This window comes from Sphaeramia orbicularis, chromosome 17 (genome assembly GCF_902148855.1).
Source record: "Sphaeramia orbicularis chromosome 17, fSphaOr1.1, whole genome shotgun sequence".
NCBI classification, from domain to species: Eukaryota; Metazoa; Chordata; class Actinopteri; order Kurtiformes; family Apogonidae; genus Sphaeramia; species Sphaeramia orbicularis.
The window spans coordinates 36,301,906-36,324,272 of NC_043973.1; the positions used below are offsets into that span (position 1 = coordinate 36,301,906).

The 22,367-nt window shown below is 36.3% G+C and overlaps 1 protein-coding gene across 1 annotated transcript in view; it reads left to right on the plus strand.

Moving 5' to 3' along the window:
- Positions 1-22,367, plus strand: part of LOC115437893 (BMP/retinoic acid-inducible neural-specific protein 3-like) — a 74,629-nt gene that overhangs the window by 36,480 nt on the left and 15,782 nt on the right. Inside the window, exons 3-4 of the mRNA XM_030161275.1 lie at positions 2,641-2,843; positions 13,047-13,264. Of these exons, the coding sequence (XP_030017135.1) occupies positions 2,641-2,843; positions 13,047-13,264 (421 nt within the window). The remainder of the gene's footprint in view (positions 1-2,640; positions 2,844-13,046; positions 13,265-22,367) is intronic.

The window sequence follows — 22,367 nt, forward strand, 5'->3', positions numbered from 1 at the left end:
AGAAAAAAGTACATTAAACATTTCACTGGTGTTTTCAGTAATGCATCGCTTCTTGATAACTTTTCTCTGATTACTTGTGTGCACAGAGATAGAGCTCTCAAAGAAAACACAACAGTGATCAGACAGGGCCACATCGCTCACAACAACCTTGTGTATGTTTAAACCCTTGGAGATAAGCAGGTCCAGAGTGTGCCCCCTGTTATGTGTGGGTTTTGACACATGCTGACTCAGCCCAAAGCTGTCCAGAGTACAGTACAGTTCTTTAGCCCCTCTGTCCTGGGGGTCGTCAACATGGATGTTAAAATCCCCAACAATGATTATACAGTCATATTCAGTACAGATTATGGACAGCAGGTCATTAAAATCATCGAAAAAGTCTGCACAGTATTTAGGTGGCCTGTAGACATTTACTAATATGGCTCGAGGGGAGGATTTCAGCTGAAGAGCCACATATTCAAAAGTAGAAAAATTACTGAAAGATAATTTTTTAAATTGGAAAGAGTTTTTGAAGAAAACTGCTACCCCCCCTCCTCTCCGATTCACTCTGGCCTCACTAATAAAACTATAGGTGGGAGGGGTTGACTCAATGAGAACAGCTGTGCTGTTGTTTTGATCCAACCAAGTCTCAGTTAAAAACATAAAATCAAGGTTGTGTTCCATGATAAAATCATTGATTAAAAATGTTTTTCCAGCCAACGATCTGATGTTCAGTAAAGCAAGTCTTAATGTCATAGGAACATCCTCTATAATTGTTGGGACAGACTGTGATTCACAGGGAATGTCTTTTAAGTTTAACAATCTAGTGCCATCACTTTTGTGCCCCCAGTTTCTCAGCACATTCACCTTTGTTCTTCTGTGACCAATCAAGACAGGAATTTTGTAAACTGAAAGCATTAAATGGTAAAATTATTAGTAAAATTAAAGTATTATTATAGTAAAATATTACCAGTCAAGGGGGTCAAACTCACCCCCCACAAATGCTGGGCCCCATGAATTTGTCATGCCCCCCCCCCCCCACTGACTCCCCACACCATACTTGTTTGTCAGCAGCGGTTGTAGTCCATACTGAAAATATGTTCAAACTTTGAGCCAGTTACCTAAAATGTTCAGTTGTTGGTTGTTTTAATGAACTCAAGTGGCTGAATGGGACAAAGCAACACGGTCAACAACCTGGAGGGGGCGGGGTCATATGCATTTAAAGGGCCAGCGCTCAAAACAACCTTTTTCGTGTCATTACTTAAAAACAGGGTTGAAGATGGACCTGTGGAGTTGAATTAATGAAGAATTCAGACCCAAGCAGAGCATTTACAGTTTATGTAGACCACAGGGAAATGTTTGAAAATGCATAATTCCATTTGAAAAAGTAAAATATCACTCCTTTAAGTAAAATCAAGCATCTTGCCAACAGGGTGACAAACACAATTCTGCTCTGATTTGTTTTAGTTAAAGCAGAGTGGAAGAGGAGAAGGAACATGTATTTTAGAACGTTAGAACATCACTTTTAGAGCATTATAACAACATAAGTGCTGATCCAGACACCTGGCCACATCCACATTATCCCTTTCAACATCATTCCTTACATTAGTACCATTACTGCGTGGTACCTAGCTGGTGCTGTCACTGTCTTGTAATGTGTGTAGAAATAACCAAAAATAGTCACTTGCCTGATTAAGGGTTACACTGTAAAAAAAAAAAAAATCCTGTTGTTTTTACGGAAAAAAACTGTCAGCTGTGGTTTCCAGAACAATACTGCGAAAAACACATCCAACTGTAAACATATTTACAGAGTAACATGTAGATTTAACATTTTAAACATGTAGATTTAACATTGGATTTAAATGGTAAATGTTCTGCACTTCTTTAGCTCATTTTCTCCTCCTTCATGGTGTCCACAGCTCTTTCCAAATCCACCAGGTCCAACTGGGACCAGTTTAGGGTTCAGTGTCTTCCATGGACACTTTGACATATGGACAGTCAGAGTCAGGATTGGAACCACCAACCCTTTGGTTATTGGACGAGCCGCTCTACCAACTCTACCAACCCATTCATTTACAAATTTAAAAGGTTACATTGTAAATGTTTACTTTTTTATAACTTATCTATATCTATCTATATCTATATCTATCTATCTATCTATCTATCTATCTATCTATCTATCTATATATATATATATATATATATATATATATATATATATATATAAAAACAAGCAAATATTATTTCAACATTATGGTCTTTGCAATTTAAACGGCGCCGCATTGTTTTTCAATTTACAGTTTTATTTTCTAAAAACAATAGAAATCCATCATTTCTACATCCAAATCTGGTTTTGTTCACATGCTCTTCCTGTAAAAACTACAGCTGTATTTGATTTAATCGTTAACACAAAAATCTTTTCAAATAAACAACTTTGCATTGTATTGTCACTTACAGTTTTTTTATGTTGCAATTTTACAACTTTTTGGTGTTAATTCTACGGTCATTTTTTACAGTGTAAGCAATGGACGATAAGGGTTTTTTTTTTTGTTTTTTTTTTTTTACCTTTCCTTCTCCCCTGGATACTGACAGGTGCATTCTCACTCACCTTTGGCCTTGGAGAAATAAAGTTCTTATCGCTATATGTGTGATTCTGTGTCTCAGGGAGTTCGGTCGATGGAAGGTCAACAGCCTGGCGGTGGAGAAGCGGGAAAGTTTCAGCGGCAGCGGCGGCCTGGCTCTGCCCCTCGACCCCGACTTCATGCACACCATCCGCCAGCTGGGTCGGCGACCAACCCTCCAGACAATTACAGAAAGTCTAATCAAGAAATATGGCACTCATTTCCTCGTCTCCGCCACCCTGGGAGGTACAGTAGCGTATGCGGTGCTTCAAAGTGAGACACATTCACACAGATTCCAATGTGATTTTATTTTTTTCAGCATATGGTGCACCAGTTTTGCCATCTGTTCCCTTTTTATCAACAAAGCATATAAAAAAATTTTCTGGACCAGCCATTTTGGTTTTCGGAAAACACTAAATCACTCTGGTTTAGTTTTCAAAAATAAATTGGAAAAGGCAGTGAAAAAGGCGATCCAAACAGCGCACCCCTTCAAAAAGACGCTTCATGACTGTTATACAGCACTGTCGTTAATATGCAACTGGCTTATCTTCTGTGTCTTTAATAAATCACAATAAAAAAATCTGTTTCATTGGCAAAAATAAGAGTATAGTTTTCACATGTCTAAGCCAAGCCTCAAATAAATAATGCAGTTTTAAAATAACTATTCAAATGCAAATTCTATTGGCTATGTATAGTACAATTCAGGATTATTTTGATGTTTTGTTCTGTTTTTATTTTATTCCCACGAATAGAGTAATTGGCCAAAAATCCACAGTAAGCATACGGTTTGGCTGTCAGTATCTCAGAACTAAAGACAAAGCACTTTTTTTTCCAGCCTCCCTATTTTGTAGCAGTGTTCAAAAAATCTCTCAGGCAGAAATCCATCATAAAAAAAAAAAAAAAAAAAAGACAAAGATACAATAGTCTCCTCTCACACTGAGTGGACGCCGCAGTCCACAATGCAATTTCGAGGTCTGATAAATAGAGCATAGCTCTTATGACTCACCTCAAATAAGTCTTGATCTCTTTCTGTTATAGTGTTTTAGACTGTGGCTGATGTAGCTGAGGTTAGAGATGGTAAAACTGGAAAGTATGTGTTTTGGTTTGTGATTCTGATATTTCCATTTGAGAAAAAATAGGACCTTTGCTGTTGTGGGGCTGAAAGACCTCACTTGAAGAGGTCAGGGTGGGTTCAGAGGTCAACAAAGCTTTTACGTGGACATCAGGGGCTGCTGTTTGTTTTCTATGTCCTACTAAAACTCAACATTCTTTTTCTTGTAACTGGGTGCTTTTATGAAACTGGTCCTAAAAACAGGACAGATGGGCTAAAAATTCAAACCAGATGTAGACGAATGTTATGAAGCAACTTTGGAAGCACTTTGGATCTATTTAAAAAAATACTTACTGAGGTAAAAGAGAAACTATTTTTCAGATAAAACACTTTTTTTTTATAGTATTTTACATTATATTAAATACAAAAATCTGCATGTAACATGGTCAAAAGGACATGAAAATTACGCACAACTATTTTTTTGAATATCTATTTATTCTCTCACACGTACATTTTGGGAATTAAACTAATTATGCAAGGTAGAGTGTTTCACAAAAATGGCCGCTGTTGCAAAATCATACACGATTTATATATGTTTAAATGGGCTGGTTCTGCATGTAACGCAAGTGGACACGGCGGGTTACATATAAAACCTGGAATGAGACTGAGATTCATGAAAAACCCACATGTCTGAATTAGAAAAACCACTAGGATCATCAAATTTAACACAGTGTCTTTATTTATAGTGCTATATAAGACCATTTCAAGCCATGTTTTCCAGATATTCTTATTTGTTGTTTTTTTTAATTTGTACAGCTTTTTATGTTTTTAATCTATTCTTGTATTTTATTCTTTTATTTAGGTTTTATCTAGTCTTCTATATTTTTATTTATTTATTTATTGTTTATTTATTTTTTTATTTTATTTTTGACCGTTGTTCATTGTCTTTTAATCCATTCTTGTAATTTACTCTGTTATTTTGGGTTTTATTTATTGTTCTGTACAGCACTTTGGCGTACAACAACCACTGTGGCTGTTTTAAAGTGCTTTACAAATAAAGTTGGATTGGAATGGATTGGATTGGATAAAATGCACTGACACCTCGGTAATTTTTCCTGTCCAATTTTGGTCCTATTTTCGGTCCCAATATTTTATTAAAAATTCATTAATTTTGGGACGGCTCAGAGCAAGACAATTTTTTTGCATTTATCTGAGGTCATCATTAGGTACATCCTGGGGGGAAATATGTTGAAATTTCTCTTTTATTATTGGGTTTAAAAAGCTGGCAAAATGCCAGATACCAAAATGAACCCAGTTTCATAGAAGCACCCAACTATAAAGACAAACACTCTGGAAATAAGTCATATAAGTTCAGTCAGACAACTGAAATATGTTATTACAGCAGCAGAATATTTTTAGAGTTTTGCATCTCTGGTGTCAAGTCTGAGCTCATCACTCCCTGCAGGTATGTTCACATATAGATATTGAGGAGTGATGAATAAATATGGTTGTATCCAGAGCCTACAGGTGGATGCAGGGGCGGAGGAGCTGGTGTAGAGAGCTGGTAAGCAGTGACATGTTGGAGCCAGAGCTGGGAATTTCTTGCAGTTTCAGTGCAGCACCAAATTGAAAAGTTCGCTTGGTAGATGATGTGTCAAGAGTGAAGCAAGTGGCACAAGTCTGGAGCCGAGCAGTTCAAGACGACTGCATGACCTAGTTCACAGGCATCACTCCGTTAACTCTGTGAGGAGTTTTTGGGTCCTGAACCCAGGGATGTTTCCAGCAATTTGGGCTCCGTGAAAAGAAACCAACAGCCTTTGACAGCCCTGACAAACTTGACAAACACTGGACTTCATTTGATGCAAGGCTGGTACACTCTACAAGAAATGTGTATCTCTAAATGGATAGCTTTAAATAAGCATCAGTAAATATTTAACCCTCCAGTATCCGGGTGCGCCTTTTAGGCACACTTTGCACTTCGTGTTAAAAAACTTCATATTATTTTTCACAATTTAAATAAGGTTAGAATTCAAAAGTTGTTCATTTTTGCATGATCTTTAAAATTCTGGCCACCAACTAAAATGTGCACATTGTAAACAAAAGAAAATTACAAGACTAGCATCTGTCTGCCAAGTGTGCCTAAAATTCACTATTTCTTCCATTTGATCTGTATGATTAGGGTTGACCTGGATTTACAAAAATAAAATCAAATTAGAGCAGAAAAATAAATCAATATATAATATTTAATAGTTTAATTTATAGGTGTGTACACTTGGTGACAGATGCTAGTATTATTGTACATTTGACCTAGTGCCAAAAATAATCATGCAAATTAACCAATGTTGGAGTTAATCATTGACATATATCAGGCTGCAAAAATCAAATAATATGTGATCCACTTTTTATGTCGTATATTGAAAAAAATATTTTTTTTTTGTTTTTTGCATCAAAAAAATGGTTTGTTTACATTACAAACACAGCATTTAAAGGGTTAAAAAATGTGACAATTATTGAGTATTTGGTATTTTTTATTTATGGCTCAAGTTGATGAAATAGAAAAAAGTGTAAAAGAATTAAAAACAAACTGTATGAAAATTTTTTTGACATTATTCCACAAGTGTGTGAAAAAGGCACACTTGGTGCTCAGTAAGTGCCTAGCTGGACGGGATACCAGAGGGTTAAAACAGCATTTAACCCTGTAAAACCTGAACCATTAAATCACTGACAGAAAATTCCAGTTCCTCGAAACTGGAGCCTTTATTGGTCCTTCTGAACAACAACCCCCCCCCCCCCCCCCCCCAAAAAAAAAAATAAAGAAAAATTCAAATATCAATTTCCATGTGTGAGTTTTAATTATATCATATTTGATACATCGGGTCTCAGCGCTCAAAAAATTTATTTTTGAATTAACAAAAACATAATAGAACACAAACATGTCTAACAAATTGGTAATTCCTTTTCAAGACTGTCAAAGTTCTTCCTCCGTCCTCATTAATGACAGTGTTGTAGTGTCACTGGAAAGGCTTCTAGTGAACATATTCCTCCCCCCTGGTGGATTATCGGTGTATTGCATGCATCTAATTGTATACATCAGGTTTTTCACAAAAAAAATATCACATTGATCATGTAGAGGGCTTCAAAACTCATGTATCAAATATGATACATTTGGTGTTACAGGGTTAATATCAAGTAAATCACCAGTCAGAACAATAAAGAAGACTTGCTGTTTGCTACATTTTGCTAAAATCATGTTAGAGGAACCATTAGTTGTTTTCAGCATTTAGTTCAAAGTATGTGATTAAAATCTGCAATTGACTAATAATTTTTAATAAGTGCTCCTACACCTACCTGACCTAAACATGTAATGATGCTGATGATTAATGACGCTGATGATAGGTTCATTATTTAATATGATGATCCTGACAAAAGTCATTAGATCAAATCATTGTGTGGGATTTTCAGGATCTAATTGCAAAGTTGGAATAAAATATCCATATCCATTAGGTTATTATTACCTGAAAATAAGAATCATTGCATTGTCATTACCTACTTAGAAGGAGTCTTAAATATCTAAGGGTATGAGCTCACTCTGTTTTATCTGTTATATCTGCACTAATGCAGATATTAAAAAAAAAAAAAAAAAAAATAGGACCAATGGCCCTGTAGCTTACCGACCAAATTAAAAGCTTTGGGAAATGTATCCAGATGCCATTTATTATCACCCAGTTCTGTGTATTTATTCTATTACAGAAATAGCCCATGTTTTGGTCATATTCCAATCAGATCTGTAAAAAATTCAAATTCACACTTGATATCATTGATACTTACTGATTTATTGGATCAATCCACTTCCTATCTGTTATAATGGGAAAATTTTTCAAAGTTGCACCAAATCCAGAATCAGATCCAGATCAAAATAATTTCAATCCCTTGTGCTGACATCATCATACAGAAGCTGTATACCAAGTTTGAAGTCAATCAGAACTGGAGTTTGGGAGACAAAGACGATTGAAATTTTTTCCCCATAAGAGCCCATGTTAAGTTTTCCGTAAGTTCCAGATCCAGAAGAAGATCCTGATCAGCATGTGAACATTTTGTTTGGGTCATCTCCCCATCAGGGCTGGACTGGAGAAATTTACACTGGATATCATTTATTATTATTGTTATTGTTATAGTTATTGCATCGATCCACTTCCTATCTGTTATAATGGGGAAATTTTTCAAAGTGGCACCAAATCCAGAATCAGATCCGGATCCAAATAATTTCACTAACTTTTGTTGACATCATCATAAAGAAGCTGTATACCAAGTTTGATGTCAATCAGAATTGTAGTTTTGGAGAAGAAGATGATTGAAATTTTTGTAACGGACGACAGACGCCGCATGACGACAATAGTTTACGGCCTGTCGGCCAGTAAGCTAAAACCTGATATTTTTCTCAACCAGACTGGCATTATGCACAAATCTGCATCATATAAAAAATACACTTCCACAACTTTAACCAACACTTAAAATAACATAAGTTTGTAAGTGAACTTGTTGCTTCTTCACCTTCATGACAGATTAAAGCCTCTGCATCTGTTACATCCAGTGTTATTCACAGTGTCTGCAGTTTAAAGAGCAACAGAAACAATGGTTTGTACCAGATGTGTGGAAAGTTTTTTTTTTTTTCTTTTTATAACAGAAGAAGAACATATCTGCTTAGGAAACTATCTGCACTAGTGTGGACGGAGTGTGAAATTTTAATAAGTAACATGTTTGTCTTTTTTTGTTCCTCTCACATCTCCCATATTTGGTGCAGATGTTCAAACTTTCATGTTTAAGTTGCAGTAAATTTAAAGGAATAGACCGCTGTGTGAACAAACAGCTGGTTTAACTGCTGAACAAAAAGAGGTGTATGGTTCATGTATAGAATCAATAAATTTAATCAGTCGGGCCAGTTAACAGCAGTTAGAAAAGGCTGTCACTGGCAAAACAGAAAAGCACAACAGAATGGGAGTGTATCTGCGCGGTGATAATCAGGGACGCAGCATATGTAAATTTTGGCAGCAAGACATATTGATCCACTCTGAAAATTGCACTATAAACAGAAAAATGACCAGCCTTTTAATACACATAATAAACGGGAGTCATAATCAAGAATGAAGCTCAACTGTTTGCCATCTTATCCTTACGTGAACTCTACTTGAATTCCAAACACTGGCCAAAACATGGGTGTTAACAGGACGTCAGGGAATATTATTAGTTACTGACATCTTCAATCTGTGCTGGACACTAGTGTGGGATCTTCCTGTTTCACTGTTATTACTATTATTTTCAATAATATCAGAACATCCAAAGATATTAGGCAATACACAACACCAAGTGTATATAGTGCAATAAAAACACAGTCCTTGGTTCAGACTTTGAGGTGTAAAAATATCTTTAGTTTGGATAATATTAGTATCAGGCTCTATCCGTTTAGGATCACAGAAGAAATACATTATTTTAAAGCAGTGTTTCCCAACCAGTGTGCCGTGGTGCATAAGTGTGCCGTGAGAAATCATCAGGTGTGTCATGGAAAATGATGTAATTTCACCTGATTGGTTCTGTAAATGTGATATAGATACATACGACTACACGCACCAGTGATCCACTCTACAACAACAGTCTCTTGTTTCCCATGAAAAATAAAAGTGAAAGTGTATCGGCCCTGATGCAGTGAATTCTTTTGATAAAGCCCCCCTCAGTAGTGATCCGCGGATTAATGAGTAACCCACGAACCCCAGGTATCAGGTTGGGGTGGGGGCAGATTTGCCTTCCAACACTATTATACAACAGAGCTCAATCCAGGGGTCCGTCTGAAGGGTAAGTAATGCACATCTCTCAGCTTTCTTGTTCCAAAAGACTCACCCCCAATGTGCCCCCCCCCCCCCCCCCCCGCAAAAAAAATAGAACCAATGGCCCTGTATCTTACCGGCCAAATTAAAAGCTTTGGGAAATGTATCCAGATGCCATCTATTATCACCCAGTTCTGTGTATTTATTCTATTACAGAAATAGCCCATGTTTTGGTCATATTCCAATCAGATCTGTAAAAAATTCAAATTCACACTTGATATCATTGATACTGATTTATTGGATCAATCCACTTCCTATCTGTTATAATGGGAAAATTTGTCAAAGTCACACCAAATCCAGAATCAGATCCGGATGGAAATAATTGCAATCCCTTGTGTTGACATCATCATACAGAAGCTGTATACCAAGTTTGAAGTCAATCAGAACTGGAGTTTGGGAGAAGAAGACGACTGAAATGTTTTCCCCATAAGAGCCCATGTTAAATTTTCCGTAAGTTCCTAGATCCAGAAGAAGATCCTGATCAGCATGTGGACATTATGTTTTGGTCATCTCCCCATCAGGGCTGGACTGGAGAAATTTACACTGGATATCATTTATATTTACTGAATTACTGCATCCATCCACTTCCTATCTGTTATAATGGGGACATTTTTCAAAGTGGCACCAAATCCAGAATCAGATCCAGATCCAAATAATTTCACTAACTTTTGCTGACATCATCATAAAGAAGCTGTATACCAAGTTTGAAGTCAATCAGAATTGTAGTTTCGGAGAAGAAGACGATTGAAATTTTTGTAATGGACGACAGACGATGACGACGACGCCGGACGCGGCATGACGACAATAGCTTACAACCTGTCGGCCGGTAAGCTAAAAAGAGAGACTCAGAGCTGTCAAGGAAGATTCATGTGTCTTTCTTCAATTCCTGTAAGAATATCATCTTTATGTTCAACTAAACAGGCCCAAGTTTCACACTGAGTAAATTGAGACTAGATTTGCGTTATATTTTAGTAAATATACTTTTTGTGACATTTTTGTTTGGTGGTGTCCCTTGGGATTTTTCAAATGTAAAATATGTGCCGTGGCTCAAAAAGGTTGGGAAACACTGTTTTAAAGGATAGATTCTGCCTTTACAGCTGAGGTGTCAAACTTATAACATACAACGTTGGGTGAATCTGCAAAATCCAAGAATTACACTGAAGATATTAACAGTCAATGATGTCAAAGTCATTTTAGTTCAGGCGCCACATACAGACCAATTTGATCTCAAGTGGGTCAGACCGGTAAAATAATAGCAAAATAACCTAGAACTAATGACAACTCCAAACTGTAAAATTTGAACAATATTATGTCTGTTACTTAATGTTTTCAGTATTTGTAGATCCACTGTGATCTGTGAGTTAATATTTATTAAATTGTACTTCTTTGTCTGAGGAAATTTCAGATTGTTCACTGTTGTTCAGGTGTTTTTGTGAAATGATTGTTTGTAAAAGTAAGCATTGTCATGATTGATTAATTGATTGATTTTGTTTGATCAATCAATTGATTGATATCTGTATTTCGATCATGTAAATGACAATTACAAACAGAAATGCAAATAAATGATAATTAAGAGAATGAGAACAAAACTAGATGATAAAACTGCAATATGTTTAGCCTCAAAATGAAATGAACAAAAAGGAGTAGGAAGAAGTATAAACTTATCTAATCCTAGCCCTCCAAACCATAATTCATAATAAAGTCTATAAAGTCATAATTTAATTGTACTTTTTTAACCCATGAAGACCCCGTGCTGCTTTTGTGGCAATGCCCAAATTATTTTTTCTCTCTATTTAACATTTCTTAAGTGTTTGATCACCATTTATTACAATATTTTCCTCTTCATTTTGCGTTTTTTCTGTGAAAATCAGGTATTTTCCTGTATTTAATTTACTGATCATGTAGATGTTCATTAAAGCTCAGATTAAAGTTGATCTGTATAATATCAGAAACAGCGAAAAGTCACATCTTAAGCAAAATATTTTCAAGTGTCTCCACCCACTGTCATTGATCCAACTCCATGGGTTTTACTGGTGAATCAATGTTGGAGAAGATGACGGTGTTTCCATGGTAACTACGGAGCCTCTGAACATCCAAATATGGTCATATCTGATGACTATGAAAAGACGACAAACTGTATTTTACACCAATTATTTACATGTATTGATAGAATTAGTGGATTAACATGTATTGAACGTCTTAGATCAGTAGATGCTTTTGGTCACCAGTGGCTGTTTGGGTTTTTATGGGTTAAACTAAATCAAAGAGAGAAATCTGGAGTTCTCATTATGACATAAGTTATTTTATTTTTATTTCACTGGCCCACTTGAGATCATATTGTGCTGTGCGTGGCCCCTGAACGAAAATGAGTTTGACACCTACTTTACAGCATTTTAACAGTTAAAGTCACGTCGTATTTTACCCAACTTCTGACTGACACTACATTACTCCTAAAGTTGTCAGGTGTTTGTGTATTTCTAGTGTTCCTGTGGAAGTGGAAGTGCGACTCTTCACAGTGAGTGGCACTCCAGCTGAAGTGCCAGTGGGCAACGTTTTCGTTAAAAGGGGAAATTAGACATTACCACAGTGTGTAGTGAAAAATGACCATTGAAGGTGTTTTAAATGCTGCCATGATTTCATAGCATTAATGGGTAAGGAACTGCTTCTGTCACCACATTCGTACTTTAAAATACATCATCTACTCAAAATGCACTCATCCCTTAAATTCTCAGACACCGGCCATATTTTTCTGGTCCTCCAGCTATTGGAAAAAAAATAAATGAGCTTTCAGTGAACTTTTGGCCGTTCTGATGACAGTACGAACACTCTGCCTTTGCTGTTGTTGTGTAATAACCCTCACTCGCAGTAGTAATTTATCACAATTTCTCTAGGACTAGTCTAAATTTGCACTCAAACATTTGTGGAACCAGATGCTGCTAAAGAAAAATGTGTCACCTTGGGAAAAAACAAAACAAAAAAACAACCTTCTTACTAATAATTAATGAGATTTTTCTGGTTTATTCTATATTATTCTAAGTATTTTAGGAAATAGAATGTTAAAAGTATGGCAATTGTTTTCCACTGTAGAAGTTTGCCTCATTTAAATGCCATTTTGAGTCATAAAATTATTAAAATAATCAAGGGAAACTGGTCAATGAGTTTCAAAGAAATGCCAGAAATTCTGGAAGCAGAATTAATGCTTTCTTCATCACAACCATCACTTTTCCACAGCATTATTACACTGTTTTGTTTTTTTAACCCATAAAGACCCAGAGCTACTTTTGTGGCAGTTCCCAAATGAATTTTCTATTTATTTAACTTTTCTGAAGCAATTTATCTCCATTTACTAAAATACTATCTACATTTTTCACTGTAAATCATGTATTTTCCTATATTTAATTTCCTATATTTCATTTAAATGTTCATGAAAGCTTGGGTTTTCATGGGTTAAATCTGAAAACAATGCTAAATGAAAGGTGATTATAGTGTAGATGAAGGTCTTATTCCCTCTATCATCAGGGGAGGAATCTCTGACGATATTTGTGGACAAGAGGAAGCTCAGCCAGGAGTCTTCAGCCCCAGGGTTGGAGGGAAGCAGCATCAGCAACAGGAGCTTTAACACCACAAGTCCTGTGACGCTGGAAACCCTCCACCAGTTAGCGGCTTCGTACTTCACCGACAGAGAGAGCACCCTGCGCCGGCTACACCACCTCCAGATCGCCTCCACCGCCATACGGGTAAGTGACGACAAAACAGTAATGAAGGTACACTGAAAAAAATCTGAAAAAAAGTTTATTTTTCTCATTTCTAGTCAAAATATCTCATCACACTTAAAATAAGACATAATTACCTACAGAGTAACTTTTCAGTGAGATATAAGAACTTATTTTTTGACAATAAACCTTGAAAATCTTATTTCAAGAAACCTTACCAAGATAATTTTCACTTGTTCCATTGTCAGATTTGTTTGCTTGAATTAAGCACAAAAAAAGCAAAAGCGATTTTTTTTTTTCCCGCTTGAATTAAGCAAAAAAAAAAAAAAAATCTTAAATTAAACAAAAAAATCTGAATGAAGTGAAAGGTGGCATATGATGTGAATCACATTTCAGAAGAGGGAGGGGTATCATGGGTGGAGATGTGACAAAAGAAACTGCATGAGACAACAGCAGAGCTCAAAACATACATGATGCAACATGTCAAACCCACAGGATACAGTCACAGAAATCCTGCTTTTGTCTCCCATAGCCAACCCTCTCTCAGCAGCACTCTCCTGTTTTGCTCTTGGTTCTTCATGTCATTATTTTTCTTTTATGGATGGGTGCATCAGTGCCAAGGCGACTGGAGTCACTACATCCTTCTGTCATGGGCTTTGGTAGCAGAGCTGTAAGAAAATATCAGTTCCACATAGGGATGGGAATCAATAAGAATTTAAAGATTCCGATTCCATTATCGATTTTGCTTATCGATCCGATTCCTTATCAATTCTCATTGGGTGAGGGAATAAAAGAGTACACATGGGTGTGTTTGCATGAACTGTCTTTTATATTTCCATCTGCACAGAAAATAGAACATATAGAGTATGTACAAATAATAAGAACAGATGATGCCGGGCCTGTTTCAGGGGGTGGGGGGGCGTACAGTGAAAGTGAAACTAAAGACTCTTTATTAATTCCTCTATTGTCACATTTCTACTACGAGGAACCGGTTCGACTCTGTTCGTCTCCCGTTGTTGTGCACCTCATTTCCTTTCTCCTACCTTCGGAAACTTGTATTTGAGGGGGTACGACGTTTGTTGCCTGCACCGGAACCAGAACTGGGCCCGGTGTTCATTCTGCCGCGACATTCACAAGTGCCACTAAGTAGAGAATCAAATACGTGACATTCCTGTAAATGAATCACATGTGGACAAATGTTTGAACAGATTTTAGAAGAAATGGAAGCTTTGACAGTGTTCAACTGGACCTGGTGTTGTCTGTTTGGATCTGGTGTCGTCTTTTTAGACCGTTTCTGCCTCAACACCATGTTGTCTACATTCTGACCAAAACAATGCAGCATACGCTTGACGTCATCGCACATGCTCAACTAAGGTGGAATCGATAAGCAGAATTGTTAAGCAGGCAGGCAAACAATTCCAAGGAATTGAGCTACTGGGATCCAGTTCTCAAAAAAGAACCGGTTCTCGATTCCCACCCCTAGTTCCGCAATATATTGCGATATTTCACTTCATGATACAATATCGATATTAAAAAGTACTGTATTGATATTTTTAAGTATTTATTCAAATGCAGACATGGCTGAGATTCATTTTTCTTTTTTGTTTTTCTTTTTTGTTTATCATGCTCTTTTATTTATATATTCACATGGGTATTTTGCTCTGTTGTTTGTATACTACAAAAGCAGTATTGTGATATTGCAGTTCATACATGTAGTTTGTTTTTTTTTTTTTAATTGATAACGGTTATTTCAAGCATTCTAAAAGTACTTTTACTATCTGAAAGAGGCAGATGTTAGTTGTTTTTTTTTATTGGGAATGCACAAAAATAATGTTCTGATGTCCGTAGTCTATCTGTATATCCAGTCTTTGCTTACCACTGCAGGAGGATGGAGTGTTTCCTCCCTTCATTTCTGCCTACTGTAGCTTTAACAGCAAGTTAACATACGTTTTTCATTACCTTTCCCAGGAGGTTATGTGATCAATCCGGTTTACCTCTGTCAGCAGAAATACACAAAAACTGCCCTGTTTTTATGAAACTTAGTGGAAGGGTAGGACATAGGCCAGTGACCAACCACTTAAATTTTGGAGCAGAGCCATAAAAAGGGTCGAGGGCTGGAATTGTTTTTCTCTTTCTTTAATAAGCCCCAGGCTAAGAGTCAGTTAGATTAAAAAATAAAAACCAAATGACTGGCACCGACTGATATAAAGAAGGAAAACACAATTCATAGGGTTATAATTTGTGGTTTAATGATACTGTAGGGCAAGAGGGGTCTTGGGAAAGGTTTGTGTTCAGTGATTGCCCATTCATGTCATGATTACAAATGTTGAAGTGTTAGCTACAAAATGGATCAAAATATAATTTATCTTTTTAAAACTTTACCAATTTTGTACAAGTTAGTTGACAAGTTTAACTAAAGTTCACTAACTTTTCACGAGAAGTATGTTATGGTAAATCGATTAGTTTGCTGCTATGATGTACATTTTTGGTTGTGGTTACACTTATAACACAACAGCCACTTGTCTGCAGGTAACCACACACTTCACAAAGGCAGAAAAACAAATATTTGACAGATTGTTAGTTAACGGTTGTGGATGTTATACTTAAACTCCATCACTGATGCTAATTAACATATAAGCAGTATTTTAAATACGTGCATAAAATGGCAAAATGCAAGTAAATCTTCAAATTAAACAGTGTTTACAGTCAGCAAGTAGAGCTGATTTTTAATTCCTGACACCTCAGTAGCTCAGCCTACAGATAACAAGCACTAACAAATCCTTTAATACCTGCTCAGGGAATTTATTTCCATAACTTATTTAATCAGGTAGGATTAAGAACAAATGCTTATTTGGAGAATTGGCCTGACACGGAGAAATTCACCTGTAATAGCTCCAGGGGTGCTGCAAGACTGTCGAAACTGTCTCCCCTGATTTTTTTTTCCATCAGACTAAAGCTTCTTACTTCAGAAAAGTGTCAGGATCAGCTGGGAATGCATGTTGTCTTTGACTCAGCTCAGAAGTTTTAATGGTGGAATGCATTTTTGCAAGCCACCATGACTGATATTAACAGTGGAAAATAAATTAAAGGGTCACTGGTGAAATATTAAAGTAAAATATCTAACATTTAATAACAAAACAAAAAAAAACTATATCAGCTAAAATTTCCGTAGGGGGTCAAATGAGTGGCTGTTTTTGTCAAAAAAAAAAAAAAAAAAAGTTGTCATAAATGCATAGAAGTGTGTGTAAATAATGCTAATCCATTTGTGCACAGACTACTGATATTCTTTGACAGTGGAAGCTCTATTTTCATAAATATTGGACTTGGAATAGCACGTGTATGTGAAAACTTTTGCTGGTGGACGGACGTGACATTACCCATGATGCTCTGGTCAGTACCAGTACTTTATTAGGAATAAACTTATAGACTTACTATTGCTAATTCTCCTCTTCTTCATAAATGTTTGTATTGTGGATCTAAAACAATCCCAGCTGACACAAAAACACTAAATGTGTCAGTGGACGGATGTGACATGGTTGTTGTGGACCCCATCATACTGATGCTCTGCAGCCATGTCAGCGTTTACACTAATGATCCCTGTGCAAAAACTAGGATCACAATTATTTATTGTACAGTTTATCATCAGACTAAAGAGGAAAGAACAATATAGAATTGTTATTTCTTTATAAAAATGCTTCTTATTCTAAAACTGTTGATTTAAACAGTGCTGTGTGCCATTCTTCATGTATGTATTGGTGTAACATAAGCAGGATGGATCAGCACCATACTCCAGATTGAACCTGTACAAATAAAACGTGATATGTAGGAGAGAATCTGGGAAGAAAAACTGGGGAATCTAAAAGAATAGAATATTTGTTTTTCAGGTAAATTCAGTTCAAATAGAACTCGGCCATTTGTGACATGAAAATATAGCATTAATTGTGATGAAATTGGACATTTTTGAGCTGAAAACATAGTTCATATGAGCATCAACATGTTGAACAGAACTGAAATCCTGTACATTTGAACAACTGTCATTTACCAACACAAAGTTCCTTTGGATTCACTGAGATTGATTTCTTATGCACAAAGACAGAACTAAGACCTCTAAGCACATTTTAGCCAATATATACTCTAAATAGACAATAGTAATCCCTGCAAATCATGACCTCTGACCCTGTGTCACTGCATGGTGTTGTATTTACCTGCACAGACCCAGTCGTCTCTGTATCTTCTGGGTTTTTTTTTTTCTTCTTCTTGTTTTGTTGCTGTTTGGGAATTTTCTGGGTGTTGACTTAGGGTCAAAGGTCAGCTTTGTAGTGCAGTTTAAACACACTGAGGTGTACTTTTGGGTCTTCTGTTTTTCTTCTAGTCCAAAGACATACACCTCAAAAGGTTAACTGGTCACCCTAAATTTATCATAGATGTGAATGGGAGAACAAATGACTTTGTCTTTATAGAAGCCATAGGATGAACTATCGATATGTCTGATGTGCACCCTCCCTTCACTGATGCACAAATGAATGAATGAATGAATGACATGCAGCCAGTGAGTTTGCATCTCCAGTCAACAGTAGCATCAGCGTGCATGGGCTGAACATTATAAAAACAGTGAACGGCTTCAGTTCGCACTCCTTTCTTTGTCAGCTCTTTTCACTTACCGCACAATTCTGCCTGACAGACAAAACTGTGGGCAAAGCACAAATGAACACACTCCTTTCAGCCTGTCACCTTAAACAAACCTGTTAGCAACACACAAAACAAAACTGAGGAAGCTTGTGCATCACCTGCATTTGCCTCGAAAACATTTTCACAGTTTTTCAAATATGTACATGAACTTTTTGTGAGTTTAATATATTACTGCTGTGCCAGAAAATCAGGAAGTCACATTTTATTTTTCTATTTCAGAACTTTTTTTCTTGTGATGCCATTCACTCTCCCTATTCAGTCTTTCGCTCATTCAATCGCTGTTTTCCCTCTTTCATTCACTGAGTGGAGAATAGGCGAATTCTGAACAGTAATTTTACAAACACAGGTCAGAAGTGTTAGATGCTTTTAAGTCAAAACACTCAGAACATTTCTTCTCAAAAAAAGTGAAATGGTGGCTGTTTGTGTTTTGCTGTATTATGATCGTCATGATTCATTTTAGTGCTGCATGAATGTACACTGTAAAAAATGACAGTAGAATTAACACCAAAAACTTGTAAAATTGCAACATAAAAAACTGTAAGTGACAATACAATGCAAAGTTATTTATTTGAAAAGATTTTTGTGTTAACGATTAAATCAAATATAGCTGTAGTTTTTACAGGAAGAGTTTGTGAACAAAACCAGATTTGGATGAAGAAATGATGGATTTCTATTGTTTTTAGAAAATAAAACTGTAAACTGAAAAACAATGTGGTGCCGTTTAAATCGCAAGACCATAATGTTGAAATAACAGCATATTTGCTTTATTTTATTTTATTTTTTTTAATAAAAAAGTTATTTTTAAAAAAGTGAACATTTACAATGTAACATTTTAAATTAGTAAATGAATGGGTTGGTAGAGTTGGTAGAGCGGCTCGTCCAGTAACCAAAGGGTTGGTGGTTCCAATCCTGGCTCTGACTGTCCATATGTCCAAGTGTCCATGGAAGACACTGAACCCTAAACTGGTCCCAGTTGGACCTGGTGGATTTGGAAAGAGCTGTGGACACCATGAAGGAGGAGAAAATGAGCTAAAGAAGTGCAGAACATTTACCATTTAAATCCAATGTTAAATCTACGTGTTTAAACTGTTCAATTTACATGTTTAAACTGTTAAATCTACATGTTTAAAATGTTAAATCTACATGTTTAGAATGCTAAATCTACATGTTACTCCATAAATATGTTTACAGTTGGATGTGTTTTTTACAGTATTGTTCTGGAAACCACAGCTGCCAGTTTTTTTCCGTAAAAACAACAGGATTTTTTTTACAGTGTGGATACTACATTTTACTGTTGTACATATTTAAGGTTAGCTTCACAATCTACAGCAGTACAACATATTCTACACCAACTAGTAATGCAACCTGGACGCATCTTCAGTAATGTGACCTGGGGTCCTCGAGTGTTGGACCAGATAACTCTTCTGGGAGTTTCAGTTCTTTCTCCGAGTCAACTTTCAGCTCCCAGTCTTGTATTGATGCAGCGTATTTGGTCCGCTTCCTTTTGTTGGCCTCCGCAGTTTGACAGTAAGCTCCAGGAGGCTGACCTACTTGGAGGTTGCTGAGATCAGAACCAGAACCACCTGGCCTTAGCGTCGTACTGGCTACCTCTTCTTGGAACTTCAGTTGTTTCCGCAGGTCAACTTTCAGCTCCCAGTCTTATACTGTTGTAAACAGGTCAGAGGAGGTGGTCTTGGCAGTAGCTGGTGGTTTCACCCTGGCCCTGACGAACACCATGGTGTTTTTCTTTAGGTGGAAATACTTGCAGTGTCCAATTTCACTGCACATAGTTTTTATTCTTGTTTTCAAGACACCAGAGGTAGCTGTCCATGCCCAGGGATGTTAAACAACAGCTCAGGAGATGCTCTGTGGTCCCTGTTTCTTGGCACAATGTGCAGGCTGGTGACTCCACCTTCCACCTATTAGATTATTTATTTGTGAGAACAAGTGTTGGGAGTAGGGATGTAACGATTACTGGTTTAACGATAAACTGCGGTAAAATTGCAGATGGTTAGTATTACCATTTAAATTCTAATTATCATGGTAACTGTTTGAATACCGCACTTTTCTGGAGAAATGCCTATGTAAAGATCTGCTTTTATGTCAAATATTTGAGCATAGTTTTCATTTATTACAATTTTAATTTTCTATACCTAATATTTGGAACCAAAATTCACTTTTAAAGTCTTTGAAAAGATTCGTTAAGCATCTGTGTGTTATTTATGCAATAAATTATATACATTTTTCCAAATTGGACTTTATATTTTTTGTGTGTTTTCTGTCCTTTTGTATTTTTATAGTAGGTTAAAGTGAAAAAATAATAGACAGATTATATAAAGGAAGTTGTGCTGAAAAAACAGATCCCAAACACAGGTATAGTAAACATTTGTTTATATAGTATATAAAGGCAAAATCAAAAGGACTGAAAAACAGACAAAATAGACTCAGACCACTAAGGGTTAATATTTGAAAGTTTTTGCCAAGAGAAAGTGCATTGTGCCAATTATTCTATTGGGTTTTGTTGTTGTTGTTGTTTTTGTTTGTTTTTTTTTTTCAAAATACAACTTGGTTAAATTATTTCAGTGTGTGTATTAGTACTTTTTGAACATTTTGAGCACAGTTTCAACAATACCGCGATAATAATGATAACTGTGATAATTTTGGTCACAATAACCCTGATATGAAATTTTCATATCGTTACATCCCTAGTTGGGAGTAACGCATTACAAAGTAAAGCATTTCAGATTACTGCAACACATGACTTTTTGCTGTAACGCAGTAGTGTAAGGCATTACTAATCAGTTTTCAGTAATATTTTACTTGGTACATGTTCAATAGCGCTTGCATGACAACACAATTCTCGCCCATAATTTGATTGCTCATATAAAAAAAAAAAAAAAAACAGCAAGACCGTAAGACCTTAAGGAATCAGATTAGTTCTATTTCCTGTTGGTGTTCAGCCAATGGGTGAAGACGGTAGAAGACAGTCCATTGGTCACATGGACATATGCGCATTACTAACCTTAACCCTGCTTTAAGAAGGTAGTTAGCATGATTCCTGTGATCAGCAATGACAAGGGAAGCTAACGTTTCTACGGCTTGGTAGAATTCTTTATCAACTGCGGATTTATCTACCTGCATCCTCGGTGCTACACCCCCTGTTTGAACATGTAAAATGCTTTAAAAAATGCAAGCATTCCTGCTGGGATTCAAACATTATAGACCAGGGGTGTCAAACTCATTTTTTTCCGGGGGCCACATTCAGCCCAATTTAATCTGCAGTGGGCCGGACCAGTACAATAATAGCATGACAGCCAATAAATAATGACAACTCCAAATTGTTTTACTGCAAAAAATAACATTCAATTATGCCAATATTTGCATTTAAAAACTATCCAAACAAAAGGATGTGAATAACCTGAAAAAAAAAAAAAACAGAATTTGTTAAGAAATATAAGTAAAATTTTATCAATATTATGCCTCGACTTATCATTTATACATATGCATTACAGATCAGATCTACAAAGACATATAACATTTAGTAACAGGCAGAATATTGTTAAAATTGCACTTAATTTTCTTCAGACATTTCATGTTGTTCATATTTGTTCAAGTTATTCACATGTTAAAGGATAGTTTGTTAATGTAAACATTTTCATAATTTAATGTTATTTGCTCTAAATCAAAGAGAAAAAATGGCGCTGTCATAATTTTTAAGTTATTATGATATTATTTGTGAGTTTGACGCCCTAACTTGCACTTTGCAAATTCATCTCACGGGCCGGATTGGAACCTTTGGCGGGCCGGGTTTGGCCCCTGGGCCGCATGTTTGACACCTGTGTTATAGACCAGTGTTACTTACTGAGCTGTCCGTCCACATGTACTGCGGGGCACAAATGTCTGCGTCCCAAGGCTCTCCTGTGTCTTGTATTGGGGGTGTTGGGTTCTACTGCCATTTATGAGGAAAGTCTGTATGTAACTCAGAAGTAATACAGAAGTCATGTAACGCATTCTAATGCATCTGAGAAGGTGATATAGTAAGGTAAGGAATTACTTTTAAATAACAGTAACAAGTAATCTGTAATGAATTGCAGTTTGGAAGTGACTTGCACAACACTGATTATAAGTGAGCAAACAGGCACAGTTGGACCTGGAAATGACTTTAATGACACTGTGACATCAGGCTTAACTGGATTCCATCCCAGAGGAAAATCATTGGTATTGCACATTACTCCTGGTTGGTCCTTGTGTTGGTAACTCACAAGTAATACAGGAGTTATATAACGCTTTCTTACGCATCTTAGACAGTGATTTTGTAAGATAAGGAATTACTTTTAAATCACTATGACAAGTAATCTGTAATGTATTGCAGTTTGGAAGTAACTTACACAACACTGGTGAGAACCATACATCACTAAAAACTCAACTTTTTATGAAT